At 35.2% G+C, this 20,581-nt stretch overlaps 1 protein-coding gene across 3 annotated transcripts in view; it reads right to left on the minus strand.

Moving 5' to 3' along the window:
• LOC129242694 (protein furry-like) overlaps positions 1-20,581 on the minus strand; it is a 110,219-nt gene that overhangs the window by 49,621 nt on the left and 40,017 nt on the right. For all 3 annotated transcript variants that reach the window (XM_054879490.1, XM_054879489.1, XM_054879491.1), the window contains 6 exons: positions 19,824-19,991; positions 14,014-14,163; positions 12,374-12,543; positions 11,865-12,019; positions 1,152-1,262; positions 407-561 (listed from right to left, as the gene is read on the minus strand). In XM_054879490.1, the coding sequence (XP_054735465.1) occupies positions 407-561; positions 1,152-1,262; positions 11,865-12,019; positions 12,374-12,543; positions 14,014-14,163; positions 19,824-19,991 (909 nt within the window). The remainder of the gene's footprint in view (positions 1-406; positions 562-1,151; positions 1,263-11,864; positions 12,020-12,373; positions 12,544-14,013; positions 14,164-19,823; positions 19,992-20,581) is intronic.

Genomic DNA, 20,581 nt, shown 5'->3' on the forward strand with positions numbered 1-20,581 from the left:
AGCTGACACGGCTGTCTTCGCAGTAGCCGGCAATAACAACAGGTATTTGTGCAAAATTCGCATCAGGTTCATGCGTTAAATACTGAGTTGTTCAGATCGATGCCAGTCTCATGAATTTTTTACTCAATCTTGCACGGTGGGTGCCTCATTTTAGCCAACACTTCCTTTCGATAAAGGCACTGTTTGGGCTACATAACATTGACTTGAAAAAAAAAACTGTTTGTAGACCTTTGTCAAAAAATTCCATAAAAGTTAGAATGTGGCATTAAATAAGTAAAATAAGTAAATTATAATTAAGTAAAATATTTCTTAAACTAATAAAAATCTGCAAATCAATGATGTGAAAGAAATAGGTGATTTAGTCAAAAATCCGCTGATATTTACTTATGCAATAATAGACACATACCTTGCACTAAATATTGATGCCAAAGCCAAAAAGCAAGCATCCGCTTCACGCGGGGTTGATGTGTAGCAACGATCAATAACCCATTCAAGTAGCACACCACTGTCCGGATTTGACTCAAGCAGTAAAACGACTGTATCACGAGCCATCAAATATATCTATGAATAAGGAAGAATAACGTTTTAATTTTAATATTATATAATATAAATACCCAAACTAAATAATTATGTAAACACTAATTTGGTTATAGACATAACATGGCATAACATTTAATAACTTTAATATAACATAAGTATATATAGTACATAAGAACATAGAATTCCATAAAATAGTGTTATTTGCTTAGATTCACCACTTCTCTGCTCGCCAAACGAACCATTTTTATATGAAAGCAACAACAGTTTAGCGATTTCCAAACAAGTTTGTGCTCAGCGATTTCAGACATGCTCAGGTGACTGATTCTAAGTATCCATAAGTAGGGATATTTTACGGATTATGCTTATTCTTACCAGATTTAATTGTTCATTGTCTACTTGTATGAATTCTGTCTAGTTTACTTCTCTTTGATCACAACAAATTGCTTTCAAATTGTTTTCTATACAAACTGTGAAAACAAAAATAATGCAGTGCTGCCAAATTATATGCAACGCTGAGTTCAAAGAAAATTTGTTGGTTCGTTCACTACGCGATAGGTGATAGATGAATTGAAAGCAGCTAGCACAAAGAACATCACACCGCATTTAGTTACCTTTTCATCTTTGGATGTCAGCAACATATCCAGCCATTCGTAAATAATACCATAATCTGAGAGATATGGTGGGTGAAATATATGTCCGCAGCAAAGTAGAGCAGATAGTGCCTGTTAGATAAAAATATGTTGAGAAAAAATATTAAATTAATGAATAAACTTAGTAACAGATGAATCATAAATAAAAAATAATTATTCGCAACACTTTTCTCTAAATTTCATCGGCAATTTGTTCTTGACTCAAATTTTGTGTGAACAAGGGTTGTTATTTTAGTATATAAAGCGTTTTACAATAGGTGCGCTTCAACTTTTTTCCGATAGGGAGGGCGAACGACGCAATATTTTTTATTTTTCGCTTGTCATTTGTAAACTTCATTAGGATACATTTCATCATGGAACGCTACACACTTGAGCAACGCGTTAAAGTTATTCAGGCTTATTATGAAAACGGGCGTTCAAATCAAAATGCATATCGCGCACTTCATCTTCAGTGAGGACGCACATTTTCACCTCAGTGGATTCGTCAATAAGCAGAATTTCCGCATTTGGGCGAAAGATAATCCAAGAGAGATTGCCGAAAAACCAATGTACCCACAAAGAGTGACTGTTTGGTGCGGTTTACATGCCGGCGGCGTAATTGGCCCATATTTTTTCGTTGACGAGAACGATCGCCACGTAACTGTGAATGGAAATCGATACCGCGACATGATAAACGATTATTTTTGGCCGCAATTGAATGGTATGGACTTAGACGACATGTGGTTTCAACAGGACGGGGCCACAAGCCACACAGCACACGCTGCAATTGATTTGTTGAAGAGTAAGTTCGATGAGCGCATTATTTCCAGAAATGAACCGGTCGAATGGCCGCCGCGCTCGTGTGATTTGACGCCTCTAGACTATTTTCTTTGGGGTTATGTGAAGTCATTGGTTTACAGTAACAAGTCGACGACGATTTGTGAGCTCAGAGCCAATATTGAATGCGAAATTGCTGGAATTTCGGCCGTTTTATGCAAAAGAGTGGTCGAAAATTGGGTTCAACGATTGGACTTCGTAAAACGGGCGCGCGGTGGTCATGCAAAAGAAATCGAATTTCATACTTAAATGTATATGTTCAAACTCGATAATAAAAAAAAAAATTAGTTAAAAAAGTCAAACCGTTTGTGTTTTATTCAAAAAAGTTCAAAAGTTGAAGCGCTCTTACTGAAAAACCCTATATATTAATATATATATACTCAACCATGTTGCTCTTCCTGATATTCAGGTTAATGAATTATTTATAGGTATGTTAATGAATTATGTGTATGCGAAGGAGTCCATACTGTTATTGTTGTAGCAGTATAAAACATTATCCGTCATTTCTTGACGAATATTGTTGAATTGACTGTCCTAGAACAGATATAAATTCAGGTCGTTCCAGCCGCGTATAACTTACTATCAAGGGGTGATTGAATATGTTGATTTAAGAGTACAAGTGAAGAGGAAAGTACTGTGCTAGGTGTTCATCTACAATAAGTGTGGGTTGGCCCCCAATGTCGGATCTTACGAATGAATGACATGAGTGAATTGCCTCCAGTTGCCGTTAATAAACTCAAAGATATGCCTTCTAACATACTCTGAAAAGCGACTTGGCTTAAGGTCGAAACTGGTGGTGTCTATAGTAGAACCTGTTTACAGAATCATTCATATTCGAGTGGATATCAATTTCACTACGCATGAATTTACGTGACCGTCATCTATACTAGCACTACTACTACTTTATAAGTAGATCTCCAAGAATAATACTTGCATTTTGGTTAGGAAGAACAAAACTATTTTTAAATTTGAGCGGATTCTACGGAAAGTATAAAAATATCAGTATACTGTGAGATAATATTTTAAATCTAATATTGTATTTCTATATAGCTCTTTATATAAAAAAAAATCATACACTACAGGGTGGCTGATGAAAGCCGCTACCAAAAAAAAATTGAATAACTTATTTTCTTTTTAAGTTATCTGTTCCATGTTTGTTTTAATTTGCAGATTGATCTTTAAAATTTACTAAAATGGATAACTGGGACACGCAAACAAGAATTTGGATAGTCCGCCGCTATCACGCACTGGAGTCCGTAGTTTTGGTACAGAGAGAGTACAGGCGGATGTTTGGCGGCGATCCCCCGAGCAGATGGACCATAATGAGACTGGTGAATAATTTTGCTGAGCAAGGAACAGTCGCAAGAAGGCCTTTTCATCGAAACCCACCAGTTCGGACGGAGGAAACGATCGCTGCTGTAGCTGCAGCTATACAAAGCAATCCAAGGGTTTCAACAAGAAGCTTATATGCTCAACTTGGTGTCAGTCGACAGTCTTTGCAAACAATAATGCACAAAGATTTACACTTATTTCCCTACAAAATTCAAATGGTTAACAAACTGAATGAAGCAGACTTGCCGATTCGCTTGGAATTTTGCCAGAAGATCCTGCAAATGGTGGAAGAAGACCAAAACATGTTAAACTGCCTTTTCATGTCTGATGAGGCCCATTTCGATTTAAACGGCAATGTGAACAAACAAAATTGTCGAATATGGAGTACTTCTAACCCACAGATACTCCACGAGACGGAATTGCATCCTCTTCGCGTGACAGTGTGGTGTACGGTTTCTTCACGCTGTATTGTCGGGCCTTATTTTTTTGAAGAAAATGGTCACACCGTTACGGTTACTGGAGACCGTTATTTGAAAATGCTGAAAGAATTTTTCTATCCAGAACTACGCCGAAAGAGAATTTCTTTCAACTCTGTGTGGTTTCAACAAGATGGGGCAACGTCTCACATAGCCCAGACTGTTATGACAGAGTTGCGACGAAAATTTCCCAATAAACTGATTTCAAGAAACTCCGAATTTCGTTGGCCCCCCAGGTCGCCTGACCTTACTGCACCTGACTTTTTCTTGTGGGGTTTATGTAAACAAGATGTTTATAAAACAATGCCAACAAATTTGGATGAACTAAAACAATCCATTCGGGCAACAATTGCGGCTATTCCTGTCGCAACTCTCAAAGCAGCAATGAACAACTTTTTACTAAGATGCTGCACTTGTGTCAACGAGCATGGGGGCATTTAAATTCAATTATTTTTAAAACTAGTTAAGCTACATTTAATAAAATTTAATGACCTTCAACTTGAAAAAAAAATAAATGAATTCCATACACTAACAAAAAAGTTATTTGAGTTTCTTAATGTAGCAAAATTCATCAGCCACCCTGTATTTCATTATTCTAATCCCACATCAACATAAATTTGCTAAACAAGGTTGGGCAAAAATTATGTCATTATGTGAATGTGCCTTAATTTTTGCGAATTATGTAAAATGTTATTATGCTTTGATATCTACATTGTGTCAGGTCAGTCCATAAGTTAGTGCGTATTTTAGCCATAATTTCACTTTTGTACGATTTTTGCATACAAAAAATTATTCGCGGAATATAACGGAATTATTTATATTTTCTTTGATATATTGATACAAGTGATTTTAATCGCGGATAGAAGCACGTGTTTTTAAGAAATAAAATGGAGCTTTCGAATGCGTATAAGAGGCATATTTTGTATTTTTTTATAAAAGTGGTAAAAATGCAACAACTGCTGCTGCTGTAAGGACTGCGCAAAAGTGGTTTTCAAAATTCCGAAGTGGTAACTGCGACGTGGAGGATGCCCCGCGCGCTGGTCGTCCTGAAGTCTTTAACTCCGACGCCTTGCTCGAACTCGTAGAAGCTGAGCCCAATTTGACACTCGATATGATAACTCAGAGGTTAAATTCAGTTCACAGGCACCTGGTTCAGTTGGGAAAGGTTTTAAAGCTGGGAAAATGGGTTCCGCATAGACTTTCCGTCGCCAACCTTCAGCAGAGAGTGAATGTGCGTTCTCAGCTGCTGCAACGGCTTGAAAATTAAAGTTTTTTGAACCGTATCCATTACAATAATTCTGTTCGCAAACGCCAATGGTTAGATAAAGATGAAACACCAGAACCGACTTCTAGAGATGGCCTTCACCCTAAGAAGATTATCCTGTCTATTTGGTGGGATATGGCCGGTATTGTTTATTATGAACTTCTGGAACCAAACCAGACGATAACTGCTGATTATTATTCCCATCAGCTATCAAACCTGAATGAGGCACTTAACAAAAATCGACCGTCTTTAGTGAATAGACGCAAAGTTTTGTTTCACCACGACAACGCAAGACCTCATACCTCATTAAGCAAGCTGAACGATCTCGGGTGGGAGCTAATGCCGCATCCACCATACTCTCCGAATATTGCACCTTGTGATTATCACCTTTTCCGGGCACTTCAATCCCATATGAGTAACAAGAACTACTCCTCAGAAGAAGCTATAAAAAGGGATATCGGACGTATTTTAGCTCCAAGGACAAAAAATTTTTGAGCAGGAAACTAAAAGTTTGTCTAAACGTTGGGAAGACATTGTAAATAATGAAGGAGAATATATTTTTGATTAATAAATACTTTAAATATCTTTTTTATTAATTTTAAAACCACCTTTAAAAAACGCACGAACTTATGGACTGACCTGATAGATCGATAGAGAATTAATAGGCAAGCAATGGAGCGAAAAACACTTGACGAACATCGAGCTATTGTTATGTTCGGTCTGTAATTTTGACGCAACGTGAATTTCCTCGCCAACGTGGACTATTATTAAGAATTTGGCTCAGCCTCTCGTGCAAACTGGGTCCATAAACATCAACGAGACGACGAAGCACACAACAGAACATTAACAGACATTCGTTGTAACGATTTTTGGTGAAAAACTTTAAGATATTACCATATATAGTGCTGCCTGCTGGTCGTCGAACGATGTTAACTTACTACCGGTTACACAGTTCCGACAACGATTCAGCTTTTTAAACACCGCAGCCCGAGTGATCTTTTCTTTGGAGATTTGAACTAGCTGTCGAAATTGCCAAATCTAACGACGCCTAATACAGGGTGGGCTATACAGGGTTTGCTTTTTGAACCATCTATTTTTTTGAAAATGGTAACACAAATGACATGTCAAATGTGTTCATAATTTACTTAAAGGTTTGACATTTACGAAATGGCACGCTATACGCTTGAACAAAATTGGGAAATATTGAAAACCTATTTCCAAAGTGGTGAGTCTTCTTCTTCTTTTCTGATGAAGCTCATTTTCACATCGGTGGCTACGTCAATAAGCAAAATTGTCGGATGTGGGGCTCAGAAAATCCACACGTTACTGTAGAGAAGCAAATGCATCCACAACGAGTCACTGTTTGGTGCGGTTTTTTGTCTGGCCATATTTTTTCGAAAATGAGCGAGGAGCCGCGGTTACAGTAAATGGCGAGCGTTACCATGACATGCTCAACGAGTTGTTTCCAAAAATTGAAGAGGATGACATGGACGACATTTAGTTTCAACAGGACGGTGCAACTTGTCACACTGCCAAAGTTACACTCGCACTTTTGGCTACCGTTTTTGAAAACCGAATAATCAGCCGAAATTCCGATATCAATTGGCCGCCTCGGTGTTGTGATTTAAGCCCGTTGGACTATTTTTTGTAGGGAGCCGTTAAGGACAAATGCTATGCGAACCATCCAGAGACGATTGACGCTTTAAAACACGAAATCGAAGTTGCAATACATGAAATTGGAGCCCAAACAATCGAAAATGTGTGTAAAAATTGGGTTGATCGAATGTCCTACTGTAAAGCCAGTCGTGGCAGTCATTTGAACGATATTACTTTTCATTCATAAATGACAATGTTCAATCTTCAAAATAAAAAAAAAAGTTTGAAAAAATATTGATAAGTTTTTTTTTTTATAGCCGAGTCAAAAAGCAAATTTTACATGGCCCACCCTATATATTATTATATTATTTTGAGAGGGACAGCTCTTTCTAGCTGGAAAGCTCGGCAGAGAATCGGTATGATATCTGCCCCGAGCGAATGACATTGAAGAAGACAAAATTGTATTTTCCAGCGAAGCGCATTTTCATCTCGGCAGCTGGTTACATAAGAAACAAAACTGATGCATCTGAGGATTATTCTCAAAGAGTGACAGTTTGGTGCTATTTTTGGAGCGGTGGCAAACATTGGCTATTGTTTTTTTTTTTTGTTTTTTTTGAAAATGTGAACAGTGAGCGCTACAAAAGCATGATAAATGATTTTTAATGACCAAAAATGTGGAAATATGGATTTAGGCGATCTTTGGTTTTAGTAGAATGGCCACATTCCCTGTGGTACAATGGATATTTTGCGCGCTAAACTCGCTAATCGTATTATTAGCCATCTCGGGATCAATATAAAAGCTTTTCGAAAGAGTATTTCAGCCCATTGGCCGGACCATAATAGAATATTGCATTGACGGTTTGGCCAGTTGGCACGAACTCCTTGTGGACAATTCCCTTGGAATCGTAAAAACAAATGAGCATAGACTTGATTTTCGACTGCTCTAAACGATTTTTTGGTAGTGGCTCGTCTGGGACCTTCAATGTTGTAAAGGAAGTTCTCATCTTTTCTCGTCTCTTTAATGAGGTCTTTCGAATGTATAATTCTGAGCAATTTTTGGTCCTGAGTTAACTTGTGCGGACTGAAACCTTTCGTAAGCCCAAATTATCAGTTAAAATTCAACTCCGATTCCATTGATTTCAACGATCATTTTTCATAAATTTACGAACAATTTCGATGGAGTTTTCGGTGATTACTGATTTTGGTACCGTTCATTGGCATTTATTTCCTGAACTCTGGCACGAGATAGGCAATCATCGCCATAAACTTCTTTCATCAATTCAAATGTTTCGGTAAACGTTTTACCGATTTTAAAACAAAATTTGATAGTAGCTCTTTTTTCGAAACTCATTTTTGTACCGATGACACAAACATACTGAACCGAATGTCACCAAGCTTTCACTGGAAGTCAGCTAGGGATATAACTTCCAACACATTTACTCATTAAAAAGATGGCGCCATCAAAACCATTTTTATGACGCCAGTCTTGTTTATTTTGGACTTCACCTTGTAGGCCACCCTACAATGTTTGGGAAAATGCTAGCAAACTTTATTATATTATTACATTTAACTGTGGATGTGAATTTATTGTGCATAATCTGCGACGTAGTAGTAAATTTTACCACTAAACATAGATTTTTGAAAATTATTTGTTCCTTGACGTTTTTAAATGAATACTTTAATATTCACAAAAATTATTAAAAACATGCCAAAACGTGTATCGAAATTTATTAGAAACAGTGGATTTAATACTAAATATTAATTTGGTAAATTTTAAACATTTTTGTATAACTATTTTGCTACCGTATTGAAAACCCGAATATTAATGTTGAATGAATTGTTGGCTATTTTGTATTTTCTTGTCCTACTCTGTTTAGGGCAATTCAATTTTTATTCATTGCTAATATATTGAATTGAAATAAATATATAAAACTCAAATCTAATGAAAAAATTATTTATTTCAAATTTTATTTAAGCATAATTCAAATTCTCGATCTTATAATAAAAAACCGAATATTAAAGTTACCCACTATATCTACAAATTTGATTTTTGTAATTTTAACTTCAACAAAATTCACACTTTTTTTATTGTTTATTTTTTTAAATACATCATAAAAAACAAAAATTCCAAAATATAAATAAAACTAAAACTTAAAGGCGTCCAAATATACAGTTACTCACACCTTATTTGACGCAGATCCTATTTTTTAGTAAGGTGTTGTACATGTTATTATATTTTGTGAAAATGGAAAAACAGAGTATGCAGACATCTTATTTATTTTGCTTTATTTCACTTCTCAACATAAAATACAAAAAGTGTGCACAAAACATAGAGAGTTCACGCCACAGCCTAAATTATGCAGTTAAAAGTACCCCTATTTCCGACACAAGTTTCAACAAACGAAAAGCACGAATAGTGGTTGCCTACATACTGTGAGCGTCAAAATAAATTGTACAAGGCATTTTGTTATAATATGGATTTTATTTCAGTCTTTTGTAACAAAACAATATAATTTCATGTTTTTTTAAATTAGTATTTTAAATTAGTATTTTATTCTCTACTAATTACTAGAAAACAACAAATAAATAAATAACAACAACAAAAGTTGTAAGACAAAAACAAAATTTAGTGCATATTTTACGCGTCAAAATAAAGTGTACAGAGATATATTTTACAAAAATGATATCGATTTAGTATTTTGTTGATTTCCCTTTTGCTTTGATAACGGAAGACAGTCTTCGGGGCATCGATCCAACTAGTTTTTTTGTCACGTCAGATGAAATTTTATCCCACTCTTCCTTTATAGCGAGTTTCGGCATATCCATATTGGTGATTGTCCTTTTCCGGATTTGGTGGTCTAAATGCTCCCACAAATATTCAATAGGGTTTAAGTCCGGTGACTGTGGAGGATGATCCAATGTCTTAGGAGTACGATAAAGGAGCCATTCTTTTACTATTTTTGCTGTGTGCTTGGGATCATTATCTTGTTGAAAGATCCAAGATCCCTGCAAGTCTAATTTCTGCACACTGGTTAGTAAATTATTTTGTAAAATATTCAGATAATCTGTTTTGTTCATGGTACTTTCGATAAAAACCAAATTGCCAACTCCGCTTGCCGCCATACATTCCCACACCATCACCGAACCCCCACCCTGCTTAACTGTGGTTATCAAATTTTGGTCTACATACTCTTTATTTTTGGTTCTCCAGACTTTAACCGGTTTTTTCTGCCCAAATCCCTCGAACTTACTTTTATCGCTAAACAGGACATTATTCCAGAAAGAAACATCCCGATTTTCGCATTTTTTTGCATAATCAAGACGTTTTTTTTTATTAACTGTCGATATTAGGGCCTTTTTTCGTGGGAGATGATCATGTAACCCATTTGCGTGCAACGCTCGACGTATTGTACTGGCACTTACGCTAGTATCTGATGCAGTTGCAACTTCTTGTGATATTTTGACCGCACTTTCAAAGGGATTTTTCTTCACATCACGCACTATAGACCTTATTTCAGTCTCATTTAAAATTTTTGGACGGCCTGCACCTGGGCGATTTTCTACTTTGCTGAACTTTTTGTATTTGTCAACTATTTTTTTCACAGTATTATGGCTTCTGTTGACAATAGAGCCAATTTCACGAAAGGTTTTACCTTCATTGCGAAGCTTTAGTACCAGTTCTCTAATATCAGACGAAGTTTGTTTACCCATAATTAAAAAAAAAAATAAATAATAGAATTTAATTTATTGTAGACAAAAACTTTTCACTCTGCCGATCGAAACCAATTAAAATACAATATGAAAAAAGTTTCAATGCTTCGAAAAAGGAAGTAAACAATCAAATTTAACGGTATTTTTTACGGTACAACACCGCTAAAATGCTACTGATGTACGCTGTACACTTTATTTTGACGCTCACAGTATATGCCGTTATGTCTGAATTTGGTGTCCCTGCAAAACTAGTACGGCTTTGCTGCAATACCAGCAGCGCCGTCAGAATTGGGAAGGACCTCTCCTAGCCGTATGATACCAAACGAGGTTTCAGACAGGGTCAGTGCACTCGTCCAACTTCCTTAACTTCCTTACTTCCTTGGAAAAGATCGTGCCTGTCGCAGAACTTAAACGCTCAGGCACAATTTTTTATACGAGCGTACAATTGTTGGTGTATGCCGGTGATATTGACATCAACGGTCTTAACAACCGCGCTGTTAATTCTGCCTTCTCCAAACTGGATAAAGAAGCAAAGCGAATGGGTCTGGTGGTGAACGAGGGCAAAACGAAGTACCTCCTGTCATCAAACAAACAGTCGGCGCACTCACGTATGGGCACCCACGTCACTGCTGACAGTTATGGTTTCGAGGTTGTAAAAGACTTTGTTTATCTAGTAACCAGCATTAACACCGATAACAACGTCAGCCAGCAATCTAATCAAGAATATCTCTTGCCAACAAGTGCTACGTTGGACTTAGTAGGCAATTGAGTACTAAAAACCTCGGTTAGCATGAGAAAGAAACGACTGGCGCTTTGTTAAACTCGGCCAAAATCGCGTAAGCGCTTATAGAGCCAATCAAGAAGAAGAAGTTTCAACAAACGTATTAGTATGCGAGAGTTTTTAAAGTAAGTTTAACATAAAGCATTATTAAATTTTAAGTCCGCTTGTTTTTTTAACCATAGGACCGCGTTTTACAATAGAAAAGCGTGAGTTAGTTCTATTTTTCCTTAAAAAAAATCTGTTCGCGAAGTTCATATTAGCGGCGTGTTGAAAAAGACGCCGAAATGTCGATTCGTCGTCGCGCTCAACTTGTTGCTCAAGGATCTTGGCTTACGTGCCTATGAAATACAGCTCGCATAAGATTGGCCATCGTTTGCGCAGCTATTTTTCAGATTGGACTCATTTAGATTTGTTAATTAGATTTATTGAACAAAGCAGTCAAAATTGGATTGGTCGAATTGACCAGGTAACTCGTAGCCGCAGCAGGTGGCATATGCATAACATATTCAAAAAATAAATGCCCTGAAATTATTTTCCAGATTATAATAAACAAATCATTTCAACAATATTTCTGATTTGTATTATCATTATAAGTTCTCAAGCTCTTAAAGAACGTTAGACAAAACACTTTTTTACACTTTACACTTTTTTCCACAGATTTGAACCAAATGCAATAAAAAAACCAAAGCTAACATTACCTGCAAAGCGCTAAATTGTAGTTTTTCCTCATCTGGAGTATGACCAATCTGTGATGTGAAACCCAATGGTTTTGAAAATGATCCGCACCAAGTGGCGAGCAAATTGAAGAGACTCCGCTTTAACTCGCGCGTCAGAAGTGTGCCACACGATTCCACTAAAATGAATTTTAAAGTGTTAAGATAAACAAAAAATACATTTTTTTAGAAATGTACATAAATCTCTACAATAAAAGGACTTTTGCCGACTGACCGTTCATTTCAAATAAATTCAAATATATATAAAACACATAAAACAAAACTGGGGGGAAATTATGTTTTTATCGAGCAACCCAATATTTATGTCATGGCTAAGAAAGTACATATGGTGAAAAGGGATGGATTACATGTATGTGCACCGCAAACTCTTGAGATGAATTTTAAAAGTGTAAATTTATGTATACTCGAGTTTCGGTCAGTCGGAGATGCAAATTTCTTGTAAGGTAGAAATAATTTACGGTGAGAAAACTTACGAGAAAAGTTTTTAATCATTTTGCGTATGAAATTGCAAAAATGCGCTTTCACTTCTCGAATGCTGGTATTGTCCTTATCTGTTTCAGCTAATAGATACTGAATGGCTCCCTCAATGTATTCCACAAATGTAGGATGTAAGGACATAGTATCCCGTTCCAACACACACGTACTGCATATAAAAATATATATATGCATATATTTATTTAATATTTTCAATTCAGCATTACTTGCAACAGATTTTTACATGCGGCCATATAATCTTGAAAGTACTTCACTTTTATTGAACAAAGATTATAACACCAAAGTCAAACAAATTTTTATTTCACAAGTAAAAGTGTAAGAAGCTGATTTCTAGTAGGATAGTTTTTGAGGAACATTTTAACTATCTAGTTTCTCTTTTCATGGGTCAATTTGAACTTTTTTCTAAGAAAAGAATAAAAAGTCTTTTGAAATCCGCCATGCGAGGACTAAAATATTTTACAAAAATATTTGTCAGAAAATCTTAGTTGAGATTACCGAAAACACAAAAGCCGTCAATATAAACGTTTACTCATAATTGATAGAAATACTCGTCTACAGAAAAAATATATATGCATTTATATATTGATTCCAATGCTTTATTTCCCATATTAAAGAAATAAGCCTGCAATTATAACTTCAAATATTACCGTAATTTGTGTTTAATATAGTTGAATATTTCACCTAATTATAGGTAAATTCTTATACGAGTATTAACGAAAAAAATGTTTAAAAAAAAATTCGTGAAATTCAAATATTATATTTAAAAAAATTTTTTTGAGTTTAGTTTAATTTAATTTAGTTTTATAAAGAGTCGAATTGGCACCTAAAAAGGCAAGTTAAGTGATTAAGATACTCCAAGAAAATGAGCCTCGTGTAATTCTACCGCACACTTACACACCAGTATAACAATATATGTGACCCGTCTACGAAAAGGTACCTTACGTGCGAAAACAAGTTTTCGAGAAAACAGCATTTAAAGTTTAAACTTCTAAAAACCCTTGTAACTTTTTTAAATATTAATATTTTTCAATCCGGTTTGGCCTATTTTCTTCAGCATAGATCGCAGTATCAATAAAATCACAGAAGCAGTGAAAAACATTTTTTTATATATAAATAAATAAGAAAAAGTTAATGCAAATCGCAGAAATCGTTTTAAAAAATAAGTTAGCTTTTTGTTTTTTTTTCGTATTTATACTTTTCTTTTTTTTTTACTTTTAACAAACTTTTAAACAAATTATGACTTTCTGGTTTTCACCATTTTAAAGAGCTTTTCACACACTATTCGAATCAACAAAAAAGTGAAAAATGATTTTTTGACACGTAAGGTACCTTTTCATAGACCAGGTCACATATAATATGGTATAACAATTACATAACATACAATATAATATAAAGGAAAAATCGACCCATTACACGTGAAATAAATTTGTGTGACTAAAATTTTAAAACTTTGGCACACTGTAAACAACTTTTGTTCTGCACAAATGATCTACTTATGACTTGCTTTCAGGATTAATGGCCACTTTTCTGTGCCAATCAAAACATCTTAGTTTTTTGTACTGCGTAATCACGCATATTTGTAACAATTACTGTGGCCGTCTCCTTCAAAACCACTTGCCTTACTCCAAATGTTCCATTTTCTGCAATTTTTTCCAAAACACGTACAAGTTGCAAGCGTAAAGCATCTCGACGACGTCGACGTCGCATGTTCTCTTGTTTTCTATCAACTGCTTCGCGTATATAGACAACCAGCTCTTCCATTAAATCCCTGTTGAAAGTTAATCGAAAATAAAGTGTAAATCAAAAGTTAATTATGCAGTTATTTTTTTAATAAAAATGTGCGTGCTTTGACATAGGTAATTTAAATTTCACGCCTCTATAAATGTTAAATATCATATACTAACAACTAAAACGTCACAACTCAATATCGTTAATATTTTAGAACAAATCATGATAAAATTACTTTTAGTGGGTAGTTTCAGTTAGCGCTCTAGCAAAACGTTCGAAAAGTTGAAATTACACTGTGCGACAGTGATTTTATACTTTTATGGAGACCTAGTACAACTTGTAGGTATAGTAAAACTAAGAAAAATGGTATAGGAGAAATTTCCAATACACCCCCAAAATCTCATTTTATGGCCATAAAACCGTTTTTCAGTAGGTTGATGTGGAGAATCACTCCTAACTACGCCAATTTCGATCCGATTTCGAATTTGTTTTTTTAGTTCGAAAGAACAAAAACAAGCCTTTTTGACAGTGTGTTGACAATTTTTCTGAAATGACAACTGACGAGACTGTAGGCGGAAGTATTTGGATTTTTTTTTTATTTTTTCTCTATTTTTTCAACTTTGACATAATTTTTACGATATTATCCGATATTGAGGATTTTTTTAGTACACTACTGTTTTAGTAAATTTAATTTTGCGTCGAATGAGCTATATTTGACTGTAATTGAATAAAAATTAATAGAGTTGTGTGGGTTTTAAGATTTTATTTTTGTTTTTACTAATTTGGTATGTAGGTATAACTTACGCTAAATGGGAATAAGGACGTGTTTTGATGCGTTATTATAGATACGTAATATTTATTGGAGTATATATGTATACATAAGAGTACACTGTACTGCATACAACAGAACTGGTTAGAACTTACGAAAATATCTGACATATTATAGCACTTTTTTTTCAATGGAAATATGAAAAAGCTCCCAAGTGTACCAAAGTTTACACTGTACATTGATTAACAAAAGAAGTTTGTTATTATAATTTAGCCTTATTAAAACGTCAAAGTTTTATTGTTTGTTTCATTGAAATTCAAGAGACATAAATCAAAACGTTGCCAGAAAAGTCGAATTTCTCAATATTCTCCGATGATGTGGCATCATCAGCCTTATCATAAACCAGATGATTGTTATTTTTATAAAACGGACGTAAACGGTCATCATTATAAAGCTCGAAAGCACATAAAGTATGCTGATGTTGCAACTGTTAAGAACCCCGTAGTCTTGGACGATATGATTGACTCAACTGCAGGAACTGAAGGAAGTTCAAGTCATTGCTGATGATGATCAAACTGATAACAATAAACCTGATGATGAAGAGTACTTTCCGTCTGGTTCTAAGTCTTCAGAACGACACATTGTATCAAATTCAGATTTTCAAGATCTTTCTCGTGATTTACTTCTATGGAATTTAGGTGATTACGACTTCAGATTAATGATGATGATCGAATTTCTTACAGAGAAGTATTCAAAACTGATGAAGAGAATGACAATTGTACCGTACCATACTAAACTCCAAAGGGCCGTTTCCAATGCATTTTTAAGTTTGGAACCAGTTCCGTTGTGTACTGCACCGTACCGCACCGTACCATACCGTACAGTGCTGCACTGCACAATACTCCAATAAATATTATGTGTTTATAATGACACTTGTTATCATTTTCATGCTTCGATGCCTACATACCAAATTAGTAAAAAAAAATAAAATCTTAAAACTCACACAACTCTATTAATTTTAATTCAATTACAGTCAAATATAGCTCATTCGACGCAAAATTAAATTTACTATAACAGTAGTGTACTAAAAAAATCCTCAATATCGGATAATATCGTAAAAATTATGTCAAAGTTGAAAAAATAGAGAAAAAATAAAAAAAAAATCCAAATACTTCCGCCTACAGTCTCGTCAGTTGTCATTTCAGAAAAATTGTCAACACACTGTCAAAAAGGCTTGTTTTTGTTCTTTCGAACTAAAAAAACAAATTCGAAATCGGATCGAAATTGGCGAAGTTAGGAGTGGTTCTTCACATGAACCTACTGAAAAACGGTTTTATGACCATAAAATGAGATTTTGGGGGTGTATTGGAAATTTCTCCCATACCATTTTGTTTAGTTTTTCTATAGCCACAAGTTGTGCTAGGTCTCCATAAAAGTATATTTAATTTTTTTTTTTTTGTCACACAGTGTTATTCCATTTGTGGTCAAACTGAGAATATGTTTATATAAAAAGCTTTCCAAATTATTCGAAGCTATTATTAAAGAAAATATATACTTTGCTACGAGAAATCGAATTTCTTCCAATCAGCATAGATCTGTAACATTTTCGTCTGGACTTCAAGTTGATTGGATCTACACTGATTTCTCCAAGGCCCCGGCTGTCTTGGCTTTCACTCGGTTTTCCTTCTGTGATTAAAATCGTATCTAAGTGAAAGGAGTTGTCTTGTTGCTATAGAGCTTGAAACTTCTGCTCCCCTCATTGCAACTTCTGGGGTACCTCCAGGTAGTGTTTTGGTTTCTCTACTTTTTGTCTTATTTATCAATAATATTAACAGATGCTTTTAATTTTCCAGGCACCTATTATATGCAGACGACTAACAAATGAACCCCTTAGGCTGACCTTAATGAGCTTGCTTCTTGTGTGATCAATTTAGGGGTATTGGATTTGAAATTGAAATAAAATAAAGAAAATTCTAATTGATTGGTTAATCTTTATTATTTTTGTGTAGAACCGTTCATAACATTTATTTTTTTTAGATAATTCCTTTGAAATTTTAGCCGAAAATGTGATGTAATTCGGCCCAATTCGACCAATTTTGAATGGCTCGCTGGAGGACTTCGGTTGGTATCTCGTCAATAACTTTAATAATGTGGGCTTCCAATCACTCAATGGAAGCTGCTTTATCCACAAAGCATTTAGACTTTAAATACCCACACAAACAAGAGGTGTGATATCACACGATCTTAATGGTCAATCCAACCAAATGTTGTGGAGATCACAGACTTCAATTTCTGGTGTGACAGCGTTCGCCAGCCTCGTGTTCGAAGAAATATGAGCCGATGACATCTCCAGCCCATAGGCCGCACCAAACGGTTGTTTTCAATGGATGTTATGGCTGCTCTTGAGTGGCTACAGATTGCTCTTCAGCCAAAATGGATCTCATCGCTGTGCACCATAAGTTGGCCTGAGCCCGCGATGAACACTTTTCACAGTACGTCGATTGTCCTAATACGAATTAAAAATTGTACGATTTCTACTCGTTGTTGAGACGTAAGGATCTCCATGATGAAATGTCCATGAATACTGAAAAAAAAATTTTATTTAATTTGACAGCAGTACGCGTGCACTGTCAAAAAAGCACAATTGGGAAAAGTAGATCCAATCTGATCCCCCTTTATAAAGCCCTGCGATGTATGAATACTTGATGCAGCACACACCGCCCAAATATGTACTGAGATTTAAAAGAAAGGCACTACGAAAAGCATATGGTCCCTTTTGACGAGGTGACGGATCATATCGAATCAGATATAATGACGAGCTCGATCCAATGATAAAAAACACTCAAAGAATAAGATGGTTAGGGCCTATGTACAGAATGGCCAAAAACAGAGCTGCCAGTGTAGCCTGCCATAGCCTACCGATTAGACGGAGACGACGAGTGAGGCCACGTAAACGCTGGATTGATGAGGGCATAGCTGACCTGCAGAATTGTGAATCACAAATTGGAAAGAGGAACGATCGAAGTAGAATGTTATAATTGCAAAAGCAATTGTCTGGACAACGCTGTAATGCTGCAATGCCCAGATGTGTAAGAAAGTAAATATAATACTTTAGCTTCAAGCGATATGAAATTTTAGTTATTATACTGGATATTGCACTCAGATGTTACAAAATTTGAAACCTTTTGCAAAAGATACGAATGAATTTAGTAAGAAAATAAGTTTACATAGACCAGCGAACACTAAGTGATTGTTTTTTATTAATGTAAAGAAAATGTATACCAAACAAAAAGTTGGTGTGCTCGAGTGTGGCTATCCTAAATCAAAAACACCCTGCGGGTGGAGCCGTAGATAGGACACATACAAAGTTCAGCTCTCCCGAAATCTTTCTTTAACATTCTTTATTTGTTCTTGAAATTCAACCTGAACGCGGATGTAACAGTCGGTATTAATAACCTTTTCAGACCCATGGCTAAAGTAGCTGTAATTTTACAATTTTTGGACAATAAATTTTTTTATGAACTTGAAACAAAATTAGACTCTTAATTAGGTCTGTCGTCATCCTTTATAATATTTGAGGGCTACTAAAACTTCCGCATTTTATAAAAGTTCAAAAGAAAGTTAATTTTTTTTCAACAAATATAATAATTTGAATTTAAAATGATTCACATCCAAATTTAGAATTTATAAAAAATATCTTAGCTTACTTGCATGCCACATTTTCACAAAAACCAGGATGATGTCAAAAAAATTTTAAGTAGATGTACTTTAATGATCGAAATGGCGTATTTAAGATATAATTCTGTCAAAAAATATCGGGAATTGTTCATTTAAAAAACGCGCGTTATATATATCTGAATTTTTGTGCACGAGTCTATGAGTGGTATAAGGCTTTTGCAGAGGGCCGAGAAGTCGTGGAAGATTTGGTCGCCCATAAATATCTTCAACGGATGAAAACGTCGACAAAGTCAAAGAAATGGTGCTGAGAAAACCATATTTTATGTTAGCGTGTCTCACGAATTAATTCGCAACAATTTACACCATCAATTGGGCATGAGACGCGTGGCTGCACGACTCGTTCCAAGAGAGTTTAATTTCTTTTAAAAAAATTCATCGGAGAAGGTGTTATAAGGCATACTTGAGGAAGTGAGTTCGGACTCAACGTTTATCCAGCGCATCATAATAGGTGATGAGACGTCGGTATATGAGTTTGACAAGCAAACCAGTCAACGGGCGGCTGAATGGCGTCAATGTCGGTCAAAAGTGAAAGTCATGCTACTCGTTTTGTTTGATTATCATGGTGTTGTGCACTCGGAATGCGTTCCAAATGGTTCTATGGCAAATAAAGAATATTATTTGAAAGTTATGCGACGTTTGAGAGAGAATGTGCGTAGGAAACGGTCCAATTTGTGGAAAGAAAACTCATGGATCTTGCATCATGATAACACATCGTCTCATATTGTGAGCACTTTTTTTGACCAAAAACTCGACAAATATCATCGAACAACCACCGTATTCCCCGGATTTAACCCCCTGCGACTTTTTCCTTTCGACAAAACTTAAATTGGTATATCGAATGGAGCCTATTTTGAAGGAGACAAAATAAATTTTGATGATTAAACAATTATTTTGTGTTTTATTCAACAATTCCCGGTACTTTTTTGAAGAATGTATAGGGAAAGAAACGCACAATCGATTAAGATCGGTCATACTTTTCGACTTTACATACAAACAAATTTGTAACAAATTCAAGCACAATTGCTGCTTCAAGACCGACTGAAAGGGATACAAGTATTGCGAATTTAACTTCATGTCAAAAAGCCCAGTCTTTATATTGTTACCTCCTTTTGAATATTTTTATGACACATTTTGAGTTATGTCATTCTTGGCAGCATTTACTACAAAGCTTATTAAATTCAAATTTTACTTACTTCAGGGCTTCGTGATTTATCATTCCAAGTGCATTTACGGCCGCATCACGCACGTCAACCACCTCGCAACGCAGCAGAGGCACAACCAGCTTATAGAGCGCTTGAGGCGATGCTGAACCCATAACAGATTTATCACTACGGTCGGCGTTTAACGAATCAGGGGATGAGCTGGAAGAGCACGTGCGGAGAAACGAAATATGATTTAAATAGCATTTAGCTAATATTTATATGATTTTATATTAAGTCTATATATGTATTGAATCTTCTTCCTGCTTCGTTTAAATCGGTGGCAAAAAAACTGTCCAAATGATTTTTTTTTTAACTGTAACCAAACGAGTAGCTTTAAAGGCAGTTTATTATTTTATCTTTTTATTTTTTTAAGGCAAACGGTCATACTAGTTTTAGCGCATTGGAATAATCACCAAACTCAGCTAACTAAAATGCAACGATTCAATTGAATTTAAGACAACCAAAAATACTTAAAAATTAACACGAAATCGGCGATTCCAAAAATTAATTAACCAAGTTTGCCACTACTTGAGCAGTTTATATATTATAATTATTATAAGAAAGCATAATATCGTAATAAGAATCATTTTCCCAGAAAAAGTAAAACTACATTTTAATTATTAAGTAAGTGCGTAGAGTAGGGCGTGAGTGTGGAAGCACAGAAAGCTTTTAATATAAATACTGGTCAACTACTTTGAAAACAACTATTATTCTACTCAATTATTACATGCTAATAAGTATAAAAGGTT

Source organism: Anastrepha obliqua, chromosome 3 (genome assembly GCF_027943255.1).
Source record: "Anastrepha obliqua isolate idAnaObli1 chromosome 3, idAnaObli1_1.0, whole genome shotgun sequence".
In the NCBI taxonomy this organism is placed as follows: Eukaryota; Metazoa; Arthropoda; class Insecta; order Diptera; family Tephritidae; genus Anastrepha; species Anastrepha obliqua.